Below are 19652 nucleotides of genomic sequence, written 5' to 3' on the forward strand. Positions count from 1 at the left end.
AATTATGTTTAACATATGAGAGTATATTCGTAAAGCCGCTTTAAGTGATCGACAGTGAAACTATCCAATCGTATAGTACGTTCAGACGCCACTGGCCTGTTAGCGCCGATTGGCTTTCGGCTGCAATTTGGCCCGCCCCTTGGTGAATCGTCAGAAAAGTACCATTGTAATGGCAACTAAACACGATATTCTCAATTGAGTTGAGATTGGACTCTTCGAAAACAAATTAAACGTCTTATAGGTATGTTTTCTCAAAACTTAAATCCAGTAATGACATTTTAAAAGTGACAGTAAAGTGAAAGAGTCGTTAGCACATAACTGTTTGGCGGAGTTGCTTGTAATCGAGTCAGACTCCTTTTTAGATTTTCCAGCGTTATCGGTATAGTGACGTTAACCCGCATACTGCATGTTTTACAGTCATCAGTGACACTTGAAGCTACGGGACGAGCTCCAATATGCTCCGGAAACTCGCTAGTCTCCCTCTGCGGCGCCCTGCAGCTGCTCTTCTGGCTGCTGGAGTGAGGTGCATCTCCTCCGGCTCGGTGGAGATCACCCTCCCGCTTAACTTCTGGGCTGGGAAGAGGAGGACAGGCCCTGAGAAATGCAGCAAGGACATTGTTTACGAACCTGCAACCGGTAAAACACACAGCTCGTAAATACTGAAAAAAAGTACTGACCCTGCCTTATCACCGGACTTTGGCCATTGCTGTGTGAATATGTATGTCTGGTAATCTTTAGTAGGGGGAAATGATTTCAACGTTACTTTCTGAATGATTAAAGTCTTTTTGTCAAATACACCTCTAAACTTGGTAACTAGTTTTTCAATAAAAGTAAACTTTCTACACATGTTGATTGATATACTGTATCCAGTTAGTCACTGCTATAGACCAGCAGTCCTGTATGGACAGTGTTATCTCTGCACAGCTTCATTGGAGCAGAACCAAGACATGAGAGCACATCATTATCAGTTAATGATGCCTGATAGTCAGCCTGCTGCTCCGTGCATTACACATTTTTAGTCCAATTATATTCTGATGCTCTTTGAGGCCCGGTCCCTGTTTTTAATTCAACTCTCTTAACTCCATCTGAGCCAGCACAGAGCCTGCATGCAGCCCCACCCTTTATGCATGGTGCTCTTTATCTAATCACAGTTACCATCACTGAAAATGACATTTCCAGCTCTAAAGTGTAAGCGAGCCACAAAATTCACAGCACAGTTGCCTGTAGCTGCTGTAGGCCGATAATTATTTTTCCTTCACATCAAAGAACGACTGGAATCATAGAGATGACTGTGTCAAATGGAAACTGTGTGCAACCTGTTGTTTTCATGAAAGTCCGCCTACTTGGACGCTTGAGCTATCTTACATTCCATGTTGTAGGCCGTGTCCTGTGCCAGTTGGAGCCTTGTGGTGCTGTGGAGGTGGATCAAGCTGTGAAGGCTGCCAAACTGGCTTTCGGTTATTGGAGCAAAATGTCGGGGATGGAGAGGGCAAGGGTCATGATAGAAGCTGCACATATAATTGAGGTGTTTGTTGTTTATATGTTTTTGTTTTGTTTTTTAGAATGAAGAACAGCTCAACAAAGTTGTTGTTATATCTTGCAAAAGGAAGATCTCATGAGTCATCTAATATATTAGATTGCATATGCCCTGATTTTAATGCACAGAGCAAAAGAGAGGAAATAGCTGAAATGGAGGTGGTCAATAATGGGAAGTCCATCACAGAGGCCCGTCTGGATGTGGACTCTGCCAGACTGTGTATAGAGTACTATGCAGGACTGGCCAGCACTTTAGCAGGTTGGTATAGCTATCGTATATTTTTGCCATATTTATATGGCTTTATAAATGTCACGTCAGCCTTTGTTTTACCTTGTCAATGCTTCTGTTTTCCTTTATCAAGGCCAGCATGTCCAGTTGCCTGGGGGATCCTTTGCATACACTCGCAGAGAGCCGCTGGGAGTCTGTGTTGGCATCGGTGCTTGGAATTATCCCTTTCAGATTGCTGCCTGGAAGTCTGCTCCAGCCCTGGCCTGCGGTATGGGTTTCTTCCACGACCAAAACACCAGTGGCCTTTGTTGGTTTGCTACATTTAAGAAAATCTCTTTAAACTCCTGGAAAATGAATCAGTACATTTTCTTAAGAAGTTAGACTGTTTTAAATGCACTTTAGAACAGCACGCAGCAACACTACATATGAGCGGGCGGAGGGAGGTTTGGGGTCCTCACTCACTCCCGTTCTGTTAACCTTCGGGGCTGGGGGGCTGGGAGAAGGTGCTGGCCGTCAGATTGGGGTCTGGGATGCGGGGTCTCTCTCTCTCTACTGCACATAAGGAGGCGGTCTGCTTTGCTCCACCCCAGAGAGAAGGGTTACATTTCCTTGGTCCGGGTATGGTTTGCCCCTCTGGGGGCAGGGGTACCCGGACCTGGGATATATAGAGTATGTTTGGGGAGTGTGAATGTGTGTACAGTGTCTATTTGTGTCTGTCCCCACGTCGGATGAGTGCCGAGTATTTGATTGTGTATATGGGGGTGGGAATGCACGTTTGTGTCTGCGTGCGCCTGTTCATCTGTGTCTATATGTCAGCTTGGGTCTTAGACTCCACCTCTCTGGGAACATCTCAGGCTCTCCGAGGTATGGAGGCCTATCTCCCCTCACCACACTCCCTACCAGTGGCTGATGCCCTCAGACGATGGTGGTTCTTGGTGTCTGGGGCTAGGCGCTCATGTATGTACCGACTCACTCCTGGTGTCCGATTGGCGGGGCCTGGCGCCTGTGGCCCAGCTGGGCCCCTTCCAGGGGGTGGGGTGCCCTCAGGTCTCTGGCATCTGGGCCTGAGGCTCGGTCCTCTCTGGCACAGCTGGCTGCCAGCAGAGCCCACGGGCACGTCACTGCAACCCCCTCTGGCCTTTGCTCCGTGACCTCTCGTTTGGGGCTCTCCTCAGCTCTTCCCAGGAGGGTGGCGCGGTTGCCCCTGTGGTGCTCCTCCTTGGGTCCTCGTACTCTGGGGCCTCTGGATGTCTGGGGCCTGGATCTCCTCCATACCTGCTTCATGCCCTGGGGGACGGGGCTGTGGCTCCCCACACTCCCTAGCAGATCGTTACATGGAGAAACCTTTTGAATACAAGCGTGCTGATCCACACAGGTGTGCACACAGGTGTACACACGGGTGTTCACAAACACAAACTACACCTTTCTTGGCTGCTACCTCAAAGCACATTGTGCACTGTCGATCTTGTGTACTGCACAATAGCATGTAATATTTAGTATCTACTGTTATCTACTATTAGCTAGTTTATTGTGATGGTGGTGTATTTATTATGTTGCTCTGTTTTGTTCGTTTTCTCTTCTGTTTTTTTTTGTTTTGTTTTTTTTATCTCCATACAGGTGATCCAGGTGTTTTGTTTGGTTTTCCTTTTCTTTTTTTTCTTCCCCCCTTTCTCACCATCTCTTCTCCCCTCTATTTTTCTTTCTCTCCCTCTCTTTCTTTCATTCTCTCTCCCTGTCCTATCCCCCAGTCATGTCTGTCCCGTCTGTAACAACCAAAAATAAAATAAAATAAATACATAATTATAATAAAGGTCAATCAAATGGACCAATATGGCAAGGCCATGATGATCCACTTGGTAAAGTAAATCCGCTTGGCATCTTTCTTGGCCTTCAGACAACAATTCTCACGGCTAAAGATCCAAATGGGACAGGCAAAAAAAAAAGAAAAAAGAAGTTAGACTGTGGGGTGAGGAAAGGGCATCTGAAGTTAGGATAACTGCACGTTCTAGCAAATGAACAGCAAGACTATGTTTTGTAAGGTCACTTGACATAAACTGCTGCGCTACTAAAACTAAAATGTGGGCGTTACCATCTTTAAATGTCAGCAATTCATTTGAGCACAAAACAGTTCAGAAAATAATTACAGCATTTCACCTTTAGATAGCATTCCACAGAGACTGATACAACTGAATGTGCAGACTTATTAAAAGAATTCAAACAATCCATGTTTTTCTTTGTCATCTTTTCTCCATATTAGGTAACTCCATGGTGTTTAAACCGTCACCGGTGACACCTGTGACAGCAGTCATGCTGGCAGAGATCTACGCCAAAGCCGGAGTTCCAGAGGGGCTCTTCAATGTGGTCCAGGGGGGCCAGGAAACTGGCAGCCTCCTGTGTCAACACCCTGATGTTGCTAAGGTGTCTTTTACTGGTAGTGTGCCCACAGGACAGAAAGTACGTGGTATTTTAGACTTCTTGTGACTAGGACATTTAATAGTAAACAATTGGGATTTGTAAATGTCGTGGTAACGATGCCGACGTCTTCTTTATATGTCTTAATAACTGGATGTTTTTCCATTTGCTTTTGTGCCACAGATCATGGAGATGGCATCTAAGGGGGTCAAACCAGTGACTTTGGAGCTTGGAGGAAAATCTCCACTGCTCATATTTAAGGACAGTGATCTGGAGAACGCTGTGAGGGGAGCTCTCATGGCCAACTTCCTGTCTCAAGGCCAGGTAGTGTATCTTTTTTTTCATATGCTGTTATATTTTACCATCACTCTATGGTTCAGCTTGTGTCTGGTTCACATTGAAGCCTGTTACTTGATAGTGTTGTATATCTGCATCACAGGTGTGCAGCAATGGTACGAGGGTCTTTGTTCAGAAGGATATTCTGCCTGAGTTTGTGAAGGAGGTGGTAAAGAAGACCCAAGCGATCGAAATAGGAGACCCTCTTTTAGAGAGCACCAGAATGGGGGCACTGGTCAGCCACCCACATCTGGATAAAGTCCTGTCTTTTGTTGATCGAGCAAAAAAAGAGGTAAGACTCGTTCAAGGAGTTCTTTTTATTTTGTCAGGTGTACACCAGTAGGATTATGTGCAGGAACTTCAACTTGGATTGCATTGTTACTAGGGCGCTACAGTGTTGTGTGGGGGTGAATCTTATGTCCCATCTGATCCCAAGCTCAGAGGAGGATACTACATGACACCATGCGTATTAGGTAGACCTTCTATAAAATACTCTATTTTTGCATTTTGTTACGGTGCTGGAAACTATCTCCCCCTACTAAATTTAACTGCAACACCACAAGTTTTCTGAAGTCAGTGGATTGAAATCCTTTAATTTTACCCCTTCATAGGTAACTGCACTGATGACATGACCTGTGTGAAGGAGGAGATCTTTGGTCCAGTCATGTCTGTGCTACCCTTTGAGACAGAAGACGAGGTGCTGCAGAGGGCTAATGACACTTCACTGGGTCTGGCTGCAGGTGTTTTCACCAGGTTGGTTTGTTATATGTGCAAATTCTCTTCTTCTTTTTTTTAAACCACATTTAAAGCTACAAACCAACCAGTAATTGAAGTCACTTAATCTGAGTCCCAGTGTATCACATACACATATAACACATACAATTCCCTAATCCCTCAAACAAAGTCATCTACACTCAGTGGGTCCCTTCTTTCCCATGCTTCAGCTCTCCAGCATGTTTCATGTAGTTGTTTGTTCATGTGGTTGTTTTGGCGAAACCTTGCTGACAAACAACCAAAAGATCGCGCATGTCAGCCTCTTATTTTGCTTTGGTGTCTGAATTTATTTATTTTAAATTTGTCTTGATGCATTATCAATTATCCAGGTAAGTAAATCTCCAAAAGTTGATTCTGTTCATGAACAGAATCAACTTTTGGAGATTTTAAATTTGCTTTTATGCGTGTTCTGCAGGGACGTGAGGCGAGCCCATAGAGTGGTTGAACATCTAAAGGCAGGCTCCTGTTTTATCAACAACTACAACATTACTCCTGTGGAGGTGCCTTTTGGGGGTTTCAAAATGTCAGGTACACTCTCGTTTTCAAGCTGGCCAAGAGCTAAATGTGAACGGCATATCATTACTTTGTTTTGTTTTTTTATTAATCAAACTCATAAGTAATTAACTGAATAACTCAGATCAGTTCTATACCTGGAAAAATGCATCATCTGACAACTACAGTAAGTAAAGTGGGCGTGCATTTGTGACCCTTATGTTCCCCAGGCATAGGGCGGGAGAACGGCCAGGTGACGATCGAGTTTTACTCCCAACTGAAGACTGTGTTTGTGGAGATGGGCGATGTAGACAGCCTCTTCTAGACCACCCAGCCACAGCAAGCCAGAGCTGTGCACTGAGACAGAGACTCTAGATCAGGAAATCTCTCTCAGTCAAGGAAAAACTATCAACTGTTTGTGCTCCAAATAACAACTAACAGTCAAATCATCCACACTTTTTTTCTAATTTACAGGAAAATATAACACATTGTAGGCACTAAAACTGCATTCTGAACCAATTCAATCTAATTCAAGCTCTTAGCTTTGTGATTAAAATCTAAATCTTGACTGATTTTAGCTACTTGAGTGCGAATGAGTTTCATATTGAGTTTCGTGCTTGGTTACCTTTTTTGGCCATTTATGTAAATGAGATGATTCTCAACGTATTTTACGCATTTGCACAACAATGTTTACAATCAAGCTTTATTTTATAAACTATACACATGAAACTATTTTTGTACACTTAAATGAAAACCTGAGTACTTTTATATGAATTATGAATGATATAGCGTGTCGTGTGAAATAAAACTGCAACAGCAATGTCTGGGTAGAGTGAACTATCAAAGGAACCTGTCTAACACATTTGATAATAACATGAATTGTACAATAACGTCATACTAAAATTAACAGGTTGTTCACACGTCTTTTGTCTTGTTGGTTAGATTCTTCTTTTCTTTCTTGCAAGATTTCTGGCAGCTGCAGTCCTCTAAGACAGACAAAAAAGTAAACAGTTGGAAAATTAATAATTATTATTAATTAAGCTCAAATATGTTATTTCTTAGATTTTGTTACAGTCTAGTACCACTGTACCTTTGCCATGGGTCGCCTTGGTTTCTTAAACTGTGCAGACTCTGTTTAGAGGAAAGTCAGCAGTGTAAGTCTGTTGTTCAATTTTATGTTTTGTTTTGTTTTAGGGTGAGGGTTTAAACAGCAGCAGCACATCCAGGGTAGGCGATCAGTTTTCCCAAGAGGAACACATGCGAAAGTGGGACTGTTGTGGAGGGCTGCATCTATTATGTGAACTTAATCCTGCTCAATATAGATTTTATCTGCCTTTCACAACAGCCCAAAGTTCTACAACAGAGTATTTGCGCCACATTAACAAAAAGAATATTATTCACTTTGAGAATAAAGTTGAAATGTGAAGATACAGGCTGTTGTTTCAAGCTAAACAACTCCCACGGCTGCTATACCCGATGCCCAAAAATGCCTTTGTAGTGGAGTTGGTGAAAAAACATTATCAGCTGTCTTACTGTGGCTTATGACACAGCATACGTCCTCTTTAATGCGAGAATGTGTAACCATTGATATCCTTGCATTTCTAACTTGACAGGCATGTCATTTTGCATAAATCCAGACAACTTTTCTGAGTTTGTGTGGTTTTTCCTTTGATCAGATGAGGCTTTCTGCACCATCTCTTCAACGTCCTCATACCCATCAGCACACTGTGTTTATGTGCTAAAAGAGAAATAATTTCCTTGCTGTTAAAACCAGTTCTGAAGTATGATTTCAGTCATTCATCAACACAAGGCATTTCGCAGAGTGTAGCAGCTGTGGCAGACTTGAAACAACAGCTTTAATCAGCTTTGTACTCTCAAAATGAATATTTTTTTCTTAATATAGCCCCCAATACTCCTTTGTACAGTTCTCATGTGGCTTCTTGGGAAATATGGATCACCCAGCCCTGATAGACTCACCGTCTTCAGAAGGCAGATCCTCTCCTTCATATATTTTCTTGGGAGGATTCTGTAACCAAGTGTTTAAGAATATTATGATAAACTGCCTGTTGCATTTGTAAACAGGATTGAGACTGTTATAAAGATATCATCCAGTACTTAAACAGTCCCCTTTCTGTAGCCTACCTTCTCAATTTCCTTCTCTGGAAAAGCCCCCTGAGAAACCTGCTTAGTCTCCCCCAAATGATTTCCTTTCTGAAGTTTCTCCACCCGATCCTGTTCTGCTGACACAGCTATTTTCAAGGTGTGAAAGGGCGTCTCCACCTCACCAACCCTGAAGTTCACGGCCACGCCTTCAAACCACAGACTGTCACATTCGCCCTCCTTGAAACCAGGCGGCTGGTAGTCAGCAGGGGTGACTTTGAAAGAAGAGCACAGTATAATATTTTTAGTTTTTAGTAGGAAAATTCTAGTCTAAAAGACACAAGGATATTCATTAAAAGTAAGTATCCTACTCTCATCATAGTAGTAGAGCTTCATGGTCAGGTAGACGTTGCTGGGGAGGACGTCCAGGTTCTGCATAAGCAGAAAGAGCTTCCTGATGAGAAGCACCAAAGCCTTTTTGGTGTCGTCCATGGTCACTTGCATCTTTATACCGTTGTTCCTATGGTTGCACAGAGGTTATATCAGCTTCAGCCAGTCAGCTGGGTAGGGCTCAGTCTGTGTGGCATGCTTAAACTTATTCCTACCTGAGTATGTCCATCTCTGGTCCCTTTGCACTGTATCTGAATTTGAAGTGGTAGGACTCAATTATCCGCTGCAAAGTAAGACAATGATTCATACGTTTTTTTATCATTTCCGATCAGGCCACATGCTGCTGTAATTTGAATATTCAGTAATTTAACAGAACTTACATTGGGTTCATCAGGATCAGCGCAGACCTGGATTGTAACAATCGTAAGTTTTAGACATGTCTATGTAACCGGGAAATTGTCTCTTTCATGTTACATATACACTTACCCCAATGAACACAAGCTGGAGCTGTCCAGAGAATAACATACAAAATAATAAAATTAACAAAAATATTAACGGCACCGCACATTATTACATATTTCAACAGTTGAACAATAGGCTCGACTTACATATTGTTTCTCTAATGCATCGAAACAGCCCATCAACCTGAACAAAACAAATAAGGACACTTGCAAATATTAACCAGGGTAATAAAACTCTCCTTCTATACATTTTCTTAGCATTAAAGCAGGGATTTTATATTTACCATTTCACAATTTTGGCTGCACCAGGAGTGTTGCAGTTTTCACGCAAGATTTTGATGCAAAAATCTGGCAAAACAACAAAAAGAAAACAGCCTTTTATAGTCAGTGAATAAAAGTAGTAAGACAGAGATTTATTGGCTTCACATTGATGATTTGAATCTCTGGTAACACCACATCCCAAAAATGCTCTTTAGAGGCCACTGGAATACAGTGAACTCATTGTTATGTACGAGTTTGAAATTATTTGAGTTTTGTGGTAGGAACATACGTCAGAGACTATACTAAAGTAAGCTGTGTCATTTAAATTTAGCACACTTTGAGGGATTTAAGAGGCCCAAACAATAATACAAGGGAGGACGGATCCATGCTTTCATATTGTTGAAGCTAAATTCTGAACCTACCACCTGAAATTATCAGACCAGGAAACGTTTTTAATTGAATAGGTGTATTTTACCTTATGAAGCATCCAGTAAGTGTACATTTTTTCACCGAATACTGATTTTATTAAACTCCTAGCTAGTTTCTCTGAATGTTCACCTTCCAGATATCTGGATCTGTAGGCATCCTCTGGAAAAATACCCCTGAGATAGGTGATAGAGGAGACAGCCACGACCATCATCCTTTTCACAAAGAGTAAAGACTCCTGCGCAGATTTAAAGTCGTTCGGGAATAACTCCGTCCACTTTAAATAAAAGAAAAGAAAGGAGAAAACATATTCACAGTCATATCATGGCCACAAGATGTCGCCATTGACTGCCTTAAACATCTTCCAGCACAGATCCGTTAAACAGGAACTTAGAAATACAAACATTGAGTAAATAACACCTAAAATATGGCATTTTTATGTAGTGAATTCAAACCTCGGCAGTTTCCTCCTTATTTTTCTTCATGCACATCTTCCCAGCTGCCATTTTCTCCTTCTTTCCTTTGGCCGGAGGTTAGCTAGGTGGTACTACTAATCAATAAACAAGCTAGCAAGATAAACAAACAATATTAAATTTCGCCAAAGTATTCTTCTTAACAAAGCTCTTATGCGATTTTGGTTGTTGTTTCGGGAAGCTTATTACCACGGTGAGCAGGTAAGAAAGGAGTTATTAAATAATTAGCCGTGACCAGGCAGGTGTGTGTGTGTGTGTGGGGGGGGGGGGGGGGGGGGGGGGGAGGAGCGCTAGCAATTTCCCGCCCAAAACATGGCGCATGGCCTGTATTTATACAGCGCTTTACTAGTCCCTAAGGACCCCAAAGCGCTCCACATATCCAGTCATCCACCCATTCACACACACATTCACACACTGGTGATGGCTAGCTACACTGTAGCCACAGCCACCCTGGGGCGCACTGACAGTATTGGTATTGGTCCAGTTACTGACTGTATTGGTCCAGTTTTTCTTAACTTCGTAGGAAAGCAACAAGGTCAGGGAAACTGACCTTACTTTAAAATATAGGAATAAAAAAATTGTTAAACCATAAAAAAAGTTTTTAATTTTTCAAATTCTTCACAAATAATAGGTTTACATAGGTCTATTTCTTCGAGTCAAATACATTAAGACCAGACCAGGGGCGGCAGAACTGGCCTGTAAAGGTTCCAGTCCAACCCACTGGAATGTTCTGGAAAATGTGAAGGAGGACATAGATGTATTTTTAACTGTATTGTTAAAGGTTTTACAGCTGTTATTACTGATAAAGACCTCTCCTGTGGTCATTCATACTATGCTAAAGTAATAAGTGATACACAAACAATTAAAAAAAAAACAAAAAAAACCCCCAGAAAATATCCCGTTTGTATGATGTAATTTCACAATGGCTCCTTGCAAGAAAAAAAGACATTTTCTGTGAATTATAAACTACTTTTCTGGGTAAAACTGAGACACACTGTTGAAAATGCAATTATTTTTCTTATATAAAGTGGGGTTAAAAATGTAGTCATAGTGGGTTCACCGTATATAAATGGGCTGTATGTAGCCCACGATGTATGAGTTTGACATCCCCGATGTAGACCAGTAGGCATGGCCATTACAGGCACTTTCTTTTTGCCAGCTTTACATTAACTGGATAAGTATGGTGTAACAATTATAAATAATAATTATATCCTTGTGTCTTTTAGACTAGCAAAAAAAGAATATGTAATAGAGAAGTTCAGTGAATCCAAAACACTTAGCCTAAACATAGCATTGATTTCACTACTTTTTCATCCCTTGACAAATTCAAAGTGTCTGCTGTGAGGTCTGTTGAAAGAAAAAAATAGATTCATTGTTAACTTACACTGGCATTTTCAGTTGTTTGGACAGTTGGTGTTAAAGTTTGTGGATAAACTGTGTTGTAATCAAACAGCTACTATATATTTATAATGTGTGACGTGGGTGTAAGAAAACTGACAATCAAGAAAAAATGCAAACTGTTGTTTGCTTTATTAGAGATCTTCATACATGGACATAATTCAGCATTGGCCTGTTTTTGTTGTTTAACCGTGTGTTATAACTGTTGACTGAGGAAAAAGATGCAATAAATATAAAGGAATCATAGACTCTCTTGTGCTATTGTGTAATTTATAACGTATCTGAGTAAATGTACATCATTCCAAAATATTCTTAATGTGCTTAACAATACCATAAAAAGTCGTGTAAGCGTGATACATAAATACATAATAGGCAGGTGAATTTCTACTTAATTTCAGTGAAATGCTTCAGACAGTTTGGTCCTTTGTATGTAACAAAAATGGGGAATGACATGAGAGAACAAACACACATTTGGTTCTGTCAGACCGTGAAGCATACAGCATACATAATTGCAGTGTTTTAACACAATTACATACTTTGGTCTAAGTGCACTGTTCACGCTACAAACAACAAAACACAAACAGCACATCAACTACAACAGCTGGCTCACTCGTCCACAGGCACAACGGCTTCAGTAAATATTGTTCGAAATGTAATCACAAAATGAAATCTCCTACAGCAGATAGCAGACTCGGGCCATGGGCTTATTACTGCTTGGAGAAGAAATCTTTGCTCTTCTGGACGTCAGGTTTGATGGTGTCATTTCCTGGTTTCCAGCCGGCGGGGCAGACTGAAAAGATAAGACTATAATGAGTCCTGGCTGGTAGATGAAATGCAGGTGTGCAAAAGTGACACACATATTGCACCTTAAAAATAAACCAACTCTGTTCTGCATGCAAAAACAGGCAACTAAAATGACAGTTTGTGAGATCATGATACATTGCGCAGATAAGAGTGCAAACCTTTGAATTTAAATAAGCCTCTGTGGTCTTTGCACTCTCTGCCACACATTATTTCTGAAAAACCATTAGCTAGTTTACATTCAAAAGTTATAATTTGGTAAAAAGCTGATTTTCACTGCAAGTAAATGTGAGCTGTAGAAAGCAGGGCGAGAAAACAGAATTTAAAATCAAGACCCAGAATGCAGACATTACATGGGCACAGCAGAGCACCATACCTTCTCCGTGCTTATCTGTGAACTGAAAGGCTTGAACCAAACGCAAGGTCTCCTCAACAGAGCGTCCAACTGGGAGGTCGTTTATGGTGATCTGTCTCAGGGTGCCCTTGTCGTCAATGATGAATAGACCCCTGTAATAGAGAGAATTATCAGCTCCTAGGTCTCCTTTAAAAATATTAAGACCAGCCCTTTGAGGACTCCACATTATTAGACTCACCTGTAGGCGATGCCCTCATCCTCTTTCAGGACCCCGTAATCTTTGGAGATGGTGCGCCGTGTGTCAGACACCAGGGGGATGTTCATGGCACCCAGACCACCCTGCTTACGCGGTGTGTTGACCCTGCACAGTCACCAAAAGATAGTATGAGGACTTAATAAAAATGAATATGGTCACTGTGAATGTGTAAAATACAAAGCTTTTTAAATACCAAGCGAAATGGGAGAAGTGTGAGTCCACTGAGGCGGCAATGACCTCACATCCAATCTTCCTGAATTCATTGGCAGCATCACTGAAAGCGATTATCTCAGTCGGACAAACAAAGGTGAAATCCAGCGGGTAGAAGAAAAACACGACGTACTTTCCTGTACCAAAGCATTAAAAAAAACACCAATGAGACTAGTGAATGCATCACTTTAATTAATTCTCATCTTTTGTAGTGTAAATGAATCTCTGCTGAATATGCTGCAGGATCACAAAACAATGAATCGCAGAGAGGAGGACCATCAAAGCATGTCAAACAGAAGGTGAGACGCAGGTTGTCCTTTACCTCTGTAGTCTGACAGCTTCAGATCGTGGAACTGTCCATCCGGCATCACCGCTTTGGCAGTGAAATCAGGGGCCGGCTTTCCAATTTGTGCATTGCCTGCAGACATCTTGAATCTGATTGGATTACAGAAGAAGAAAGCAGTCGGTGTTACACTGTGCTGTTTCTGTGTGCAAAAGGTCTTCCTTATTTGCAGAACAAGGAAAAGTTTCTGTTATGTGAAACACCCACCAACACTGTTTTTATGTGACTAACACCTCTTCACTAGAATGTATATAGATATATATGTTATTTTTTATGTTGTATGTATGTACCGTCACAAAAAACAAAGTTTACACCGGTTCTCCTCTCCGGCTAAATTACCCAGATGGTGTTTTATCCATCCAAAGGGCGTTTGTGAAAGTAGGAAGGAAAATCAAAATCTAGAAAACAGGATTAAATGAATCCAAGAAGAGAAATTTCAACTACAGGAGAGATTTTTGGAAGTCCAAAGTGAACACTTTGAAGAAATGCACAATTTCTCATGAACAAACAAGACCAACAAATTAAAAATACGCAATACCAGCAGAACATTCAGATTATAAATGAAGGTTGGGGAATAATGTTTGGTCAAGCACGGCAGCAGATTATAAACCTGATGAGAGAAAACAAGAACAACAGCACACAATTAAGAGAAATGTCCTACCACCTTCAAGAAACAGAAGCTATAGTGGAATCTCATACAGTGGCACTGTAGGAATTAAATAAAACAAGCAGACAAAAAACAAAAGTAAAATTCTCGGCCTTTTTCCAGTTCAGGTTTGGTTTTAAATCCGTATTTGTGTCATTTAACCCACATTAGTTCCTTTACACTTAACCTAGGTTTCTTTAAGTCAATATTAGTCAACTCAGTTCTAAGTTTAGTCCAAATCAAAAACAAAGAATGAGCAGTTCTGAAGGTCGCGCTTCAATGGGAGACGATGGAGGCAACATGGGAGGCTTGGCCACTTGGTTGGTGGCGAGCTTGGAAGGAGCAGGACCTCACAACGGAGCGCACACTGCGGGCACGGACCAAACAGGACCCACCGGCTCAAGCTCAGGTGCTGGCATCCGCTGCCCCGGACCTTTGGGCTCTGGACAGGGTTCAGGACTAGACCATGTGGTGACCTCTGGCTCGGGTTCAGAACCAGGACCAGATGGTGCTGAGACTTCTGGAGCAGCACCAGATTGCTCAGGGTGGGGTGGGTGGGGAACTGGTGACTGAGGCTGATGCTGAAGCCTGACCACTCTCTCCCTGGGGACAGGAACTGGTGAAGGGACAGGCTGGACCCTAATTGCCCCCACTCTGGGAATTGGTCCAGGGACAGGGCAGATAGACAAAGAGGCTGGAGAGTTAGTGGCAGTGATGACAGCCTAAACCCATCAACTGTTATCGTTGGGGAACTGAGCAAAGGAAAGGCAGTAACGCTTGCAGCTTGGATGCTACGAGGCCCTCCTAGAGCCAGGGTACACCAAGCTTCCTCCCTCGTCAACTCACCCAGATAGGATGCCTGTTGCCGATTCTTTACTAAATTTGCTGGGTCCATTCTGTGGTCACGTCATACTGTCAAGAGGTGCTGGAATCCTCAGACAAACGTAAACTCAAAATGCAGCTTTATTAGATAGCAAGGTGGCAGCCTTAGCCTTCTCCTTTACAAGGAGGGGTAGCAGTTCTAGAGATGGACCGATCCGATATTACGTATCGGTCCGATACTGACCTAAATTACTGGATCGGATATCGGAGAAAAATAAAAAATGTAATCCGATCCATTAAATATCACGAAAGCACCTCACAAAACTTGCAACACGCCGTAACTCACCTCAGAACGTTAGCACGTCGGAGCAGTATGCATCACGTGATAGAGCGGCTGTGGCATGCGGGACCTGTCGGTGGTCTGGATAGCATTTGGAGCTTCGCTAGCAACCCGGCATTTCATCTCCGACAAAGTTATCCCGAGAGAAGTAAAGCAAGTGTGTAAGTCCATCTCTGAATGTTTGTAAAGCATTCCTGCGTTAGGCTTAACAAGCGACTGCCTCTTCTTGCTGCTACTTCAATCATGAAACTGCTTAATGATCAGCTGATCGGCTTTTCTGTCGCGAGTCCATCTCTTTTGTTTGTCTTTGGCCCACTTCGCGCCAGAAAGAGGAAACCAGCGGCTGAACAACAGCAGCACGTTTAAGTTTGATCAGCTGTTGTTAGAATGTATTTAATATTACTTTCTACTCCAGGATCTTTTTCTACCTAGCTGACGCTGGTAACTGTGCAGGGGCGGATCTAGCAAAGTTTAGCCAGGGGGGCCGATAGGGCATGAACAGGGAAAAGGGGGCACAAAGACAGACTTTTCTTTCTTATTCTCATTTAAAATGTCTAGCTTTTAATAAATAATTATCTGACACCCAAAGTTTTAATTTGATGCAAAATGAATAGAAGTCCATTACTGTATATAGTGACTATTAAGTCTAATATATATACCCTAGTAAGCTATAGTACTTTTTCCTTTGGGAAGGTACCATCTGTGCAGTCTGCAATTTTGTTGAAGAAAGATGTTGAATCTATTTAATATTTCTTGAAAAATAATTGATTTCTGTGCATTTTTTTTCACACTGCATCAAATTAAGGTTGATTACGTCGATTAAGCATCATGAGGTGGAGCGTGAGGGGTGGTTCCCTATTTTTTATTTATTTATTTTTGTTGTTGCTGGGAGTTGGAACCCTATTAGTTAGGTTGCTTAATATGCTAAGTACTCTTTAAAATACCAGAATAGGGAGGATGGTGTAGGTTTAAGTTTATTAGATTGATCAGTATTGCTGAACTACGAAATATTTTTTTTTGCATACAGGTATAACAGAATAGCTTTAGTGTAGTTGTTGTTTTAAACTTGAGTATGAACTTATACAAAATGCAGCAAGATATTTAAAAAAACAGTTTTGTTGATTAAAAAACACTATATCGGATTCATATCGGTATCGGCAGTAATCCAAATTTATGATATCGGTATCGGTATCGGACATAAAAAAGTGGTATCGTGCCATCTCTAAGCAGTTCTACTCTGAAACCTTCCCAAATGACTTAACTCCTCACCCTATCGCTAAGGCAGAGTCCATCTGCCTTTTGGAGAAAACTAATTTTGGCTGCTTGTATCGACAATCTCATTCTAATAGTGTTAACAAAAAGATGAGGCCTAGATTAAAAGATCTATGCACCATCTAGTGGTAGAAGGCAGCATAATAATTAGGACAATAATTTACTGCCATTGGATATCGATTAAAATTTTAACAGTTAGATTATAAGACTAGTAAGTCTGGTAGCGACTAGTCACAACAACGACAATTAGTTGCCTAGGCGACAAGTGGCGCACATCCCAAGTATAAAGCTTGCCACAATCAAAGTAGTTACAAATGAATCTTTTAGTCAACCAACCAGCTCAGTTTAAATACACTTATCACTGACAAGGTCCTTTAAACAATGAATGCATTTCTTGATGCATGCTCAATAATCCAAATAAGTAAACCTGAGTGATATGATGTGTGGAGCTTATAACATAGAAATCAGTCAATGAAGTGAAAACAAACCACCTTTTTTTTCCTAACCCTAACTGGCATTAGATGAAGTAGTCCTAAATCTACAACACTAAAAACGCTTTAGTTTCAGCTTCTCCGACAGGAGGATTTGTTGTTTTTCTTTATCCAATGTGATTATAAATAGAGACTGACTAGGCCAGTGTTAATAACCAATATATAACCAGTATGCATAGGTTGTTCAGTATGGGCCAGTAGGAAAGCTTAGAAACCTAACAGATGCTGGAGATAAGTTATGTTAGCACGTTTTCTTTTCTGCAGAGCAAATCTAGCTGTGGTTTCCACTGTCTGTGGCATTTCTACAGTCAGCAGCTGTCTTCTTCTTTTTCTTCTTCCTCTTCTTTTGGCTGCTCCCTTTTAAGTCCTCCTTTTAAGTATATCTACTGTGTATATAGACACAATATTAGCTAATATATTAATACATTCAAAAAAATATATGTAAACACAAAATGCAAACTAAGTAATTTGATTGCACGTAAATCTTCCATGTAATGTGTTACTTAAGTACAATGTAAAACATTACATTTGGGGAAATTTGGTTAAATAAAATGCACTTGATTGGTATGCATTCATTCAGTTTATACCAGGCACATTTCCCTAATGATTGATTATTGGTATGAATAAACCTTTGATTTAAAATATTTTCATTGCTTTTTACTCAAAATGATTGCTTCATGTTTATGGAGAGCAAAAAAAAGTGCACTTGCACTTTTTATTTATTTATTTAATTTAACCCCCCTCTTTATTAAAGCTCGAATCTATACACACACACACACACACACACACACACACACACACACACACACACACAGATAGATAGATAGATAGATAGATAGATAGATAGATAGATAGATAGATAGATAGATAGATAGATAGATAGATAGATAGATAGATAGATAGATATAAATCACTGTGAACACAGTGGGATAGAACAATAACATACAAAATTTCAACATTGCAAACCGTTTAACTGTATAAGCTTGTATTATAGTGAAGTGTATAATTTAAGGCGTATGGCAGCTCACCACCTCAGCTCAAACACCTATTATTGGGCGCACAGTACATTAGGTGGCAAAAACATAAAACCGCAAAGCACTTCCACTTCGACTCTAATGTGTTTCCTTATATAAATAGTCACACCTGTTTTCTAACCCTTCTTTTGCCATATAACTTCCATCTTCAGGGATTAACCCACCTGGGTTAGCTGTGTGAGTTTGGTTTGCAGCTGTAGCAAAACTCTCAAATATTTCCTTGACTCTAAAATAAGCCACACACGGGCTCTTTCTTTCGTTCACTGAAACGGAAACAAATTATCAACGAGCCATCCTTTTCTCCGAGTTTCTGAAAGCGATTTTTTTTTTTTCACATGTGGGAAAAACCCACTTGTTGAAATATCGCTTCAGCTTCGGCTACACAACTGCAAACTTCACAACCAATAAGAAAAAATGTCATTTTAAGGTTAAGACTCTAAAGAACACAATTACATGTTCGTTAGTGTCACATACCTCACTTTTTTTCTTCACACCACACAGTCACGGCCCACGGAGTGCAGGAGGTAAGAGACTCGGGCTCGGGGGGGAAATTTATAAAACGACTCACATCTCGCGATAACTGCGCTCAGAACGTGAACTGAAGCCACTTCAGTCAGTCCCACAGAATGTGAAGCTTGCGCTTATGTAGCATGACTTTGCATTTTTCCCTCCTTTCCTCATGACTTTTCTGGGAATCCACGCTCTTGTGAAACCCAGAGGAGTAAGAAATAAAGGCTGGACTCCAGGAAATAACCTCAAGATTTTGCGTTTGGCGTTAAAGTTGTTTAATAATCTCAGAGGAGCTAACCCTCTGTGTTTGAACTATCCCCATTCACTGTAATACACTGAATTATTGATGTAAAACTAAAAATATATAAATGAACAGGTGTCTAATGGCTGGCACTTCCTTAATCCAGGGGTCATATGAGGTTCCATCATAAGACTCAACCTCTTTCACAATGTGCTGCCAATCCATTGTTATGCACAAGCAGTAAATAATAGTATCATATTACTCTTTCAGCTTCACCTCACTTCTGCTGCCTTTTTTCTCATTACCAGTAATATGCAAAGTAACTTACTAGCTCAAGAAACTAGTGATACTCAACCGATGGAGCATATTTTTTTTCCAATTGTCTGTGGACTCATTTCAATGAGGGCTAAGTTCCTCTTTTTCTTTTAAGTAGAAATAACACTTCCCCTAGAAAACAATAGTAAATATACCTGTTTTATACCAAGTACAATAAATCTGTTCACGATTTAGGTTTCAACTACACATGATGTGTTTTAGAAGCACTTCCTTGAAGTCTGGACTTGCCTTTAAATTATTATTGCAACATCTTATTGCTTCTATCCAGTGAGCTGCCAGAAGGTATTTTTCTTTCTAATTTCCTCATCACTCCCACTAGATTTACTGAATGACTCCGCTGTCTGTATTTTCTGTAATCTTGTGAAGAGGAAGTTGCTACATTTTACTTACATTTCTAAGCAAGTCCATTTAGGTAAAAAAAAAAAAAAAAAGAAAGAAAAGAAAAGAAAAGAAATGCCCGGTGCTATATGATATGGATAAATAATAAGTAATAAACTATAAATGAACTATTGTGGGTCACCTGTTTGTCTCTCATGGGACTGTTACTAACACCTAGGAGAGTTACCTGGGGTACCAAGGTGTAATCTAATTACACCAAAGTATTATTGACGTGTGACAGCAAACCTTATGTGTAACAGTTGCTATAATTCAGGAAGAGAAAAAAAACAACAAAAGGGAAGAGAAACCGGTTTCAGGAATCCAGACAG

The 19652-nt window shown here is 40.9% G+C and overlaps 3 protein-coding genes across 3 annotated transcripts; 1 reads left to right on the plus strand and 2 right to left on the minus strand.

Annotated features, from left to right (window-relative positions):
* Window positions 1-125: 125 nt before the first annotated feature.
* On the plus strand, window positions 126-6599 carry aldh9a1b (aldehyde dehydrogenase 9 family, member A1b). Its single transcript, XM_080861909.1, has 12 exons — window positions 126-241; window positions 418-636; window positions 1380-1525; window positions 1666-1795; window positions 1899-2033; window positions 4023-4219; window positions 4361-4501; window positions 4617-4805; window positions 4899-4986; window positions 5125-5266; window positions 5703-5815; window positions 6010-6599. The coding sequence occupies exons 2-12, from the start codon at window positions 456-458 to the stop codon at window positions 6102-6104; spliced, it is 1557 nt and encodes a 518-aa protein (XP_080718035.1). The 5' UTR covers window positions 126-241; window positions 418-455; the 3' UTR covers window positions 6105-6599.
* A 34-nt stretch (window positions 6600-6633) lies between these two features.
* Window positions 6634-10133, minus strand: zte38 (zebrafish testis-expressed 38). The gene is made up of 12 exons (XM_080861910.1): window positions 9873-10133; window positions 9550-9694; window positions 9015-9078; window positions 8878-8914; window positions 8756-8776; window positions 8650-8676; window positions 8485-8552; window positions 8251-8399; window positions 7922-8154; window positions 7757-7805; window positions 6870-6910; window positions 6634-6765 (listed from the first exon to the last, which is right to left on the minus strand). The coding sequence occupies exons 1-12, from the start codon at window positions 9921-9923 to the stop codon at window positions 6718-6720; spliced, it is 933 nt and encodes a 310-aa protein (XP_080718036.1). The 5' UTR covers window positions 9924-10133; the 3' UTR covers window positions 6634-6717.
* A 1263-nt stretch (window positions 10134-11396) lies between these two features.
* Window positions 11397-18472, minus strand: prdx1 (peroxiredoxin 1). The gene is made up of 6 exons (XM_080862070.1): window positions 18333-18472; window positions 13233-13345; window positions 12894-13047; window positions 12683-12805; window positions 12466-12596; window positions 11397-12078 (listed from the first exon to the last, which is right to left on the minus strand). Exons 2-6 carry the CDS (start codon window positions 13336-13338, stop codon window positions 11996-11998), a joined length of 597 nt encoding a protein of 198 aa, XP_080718196.1. The 5' UTR covers window positions 13339-13345; window positions 18333-18472; the 3' UTR covers window positions 11397-11995.
* Between the last annotated feature and the right edge of the window lie 1180 nt (window positions 18473-19652).

This window comes from Rhamphochromis sp. 'chilingali', assembly GCF_963969265.1.
Source record: "Rhamphochromis sp. 'chilingali' genome assembly, chromosome: 16".
In the NCBI taxonomy this organism is placed as follows: Eukaryota; Metazoa; Chordata; class Actinopteri; order Cichliformes; family Cichlidae; genus Rhamphochromis; species Rhamphochromis sp. 'chilingali'.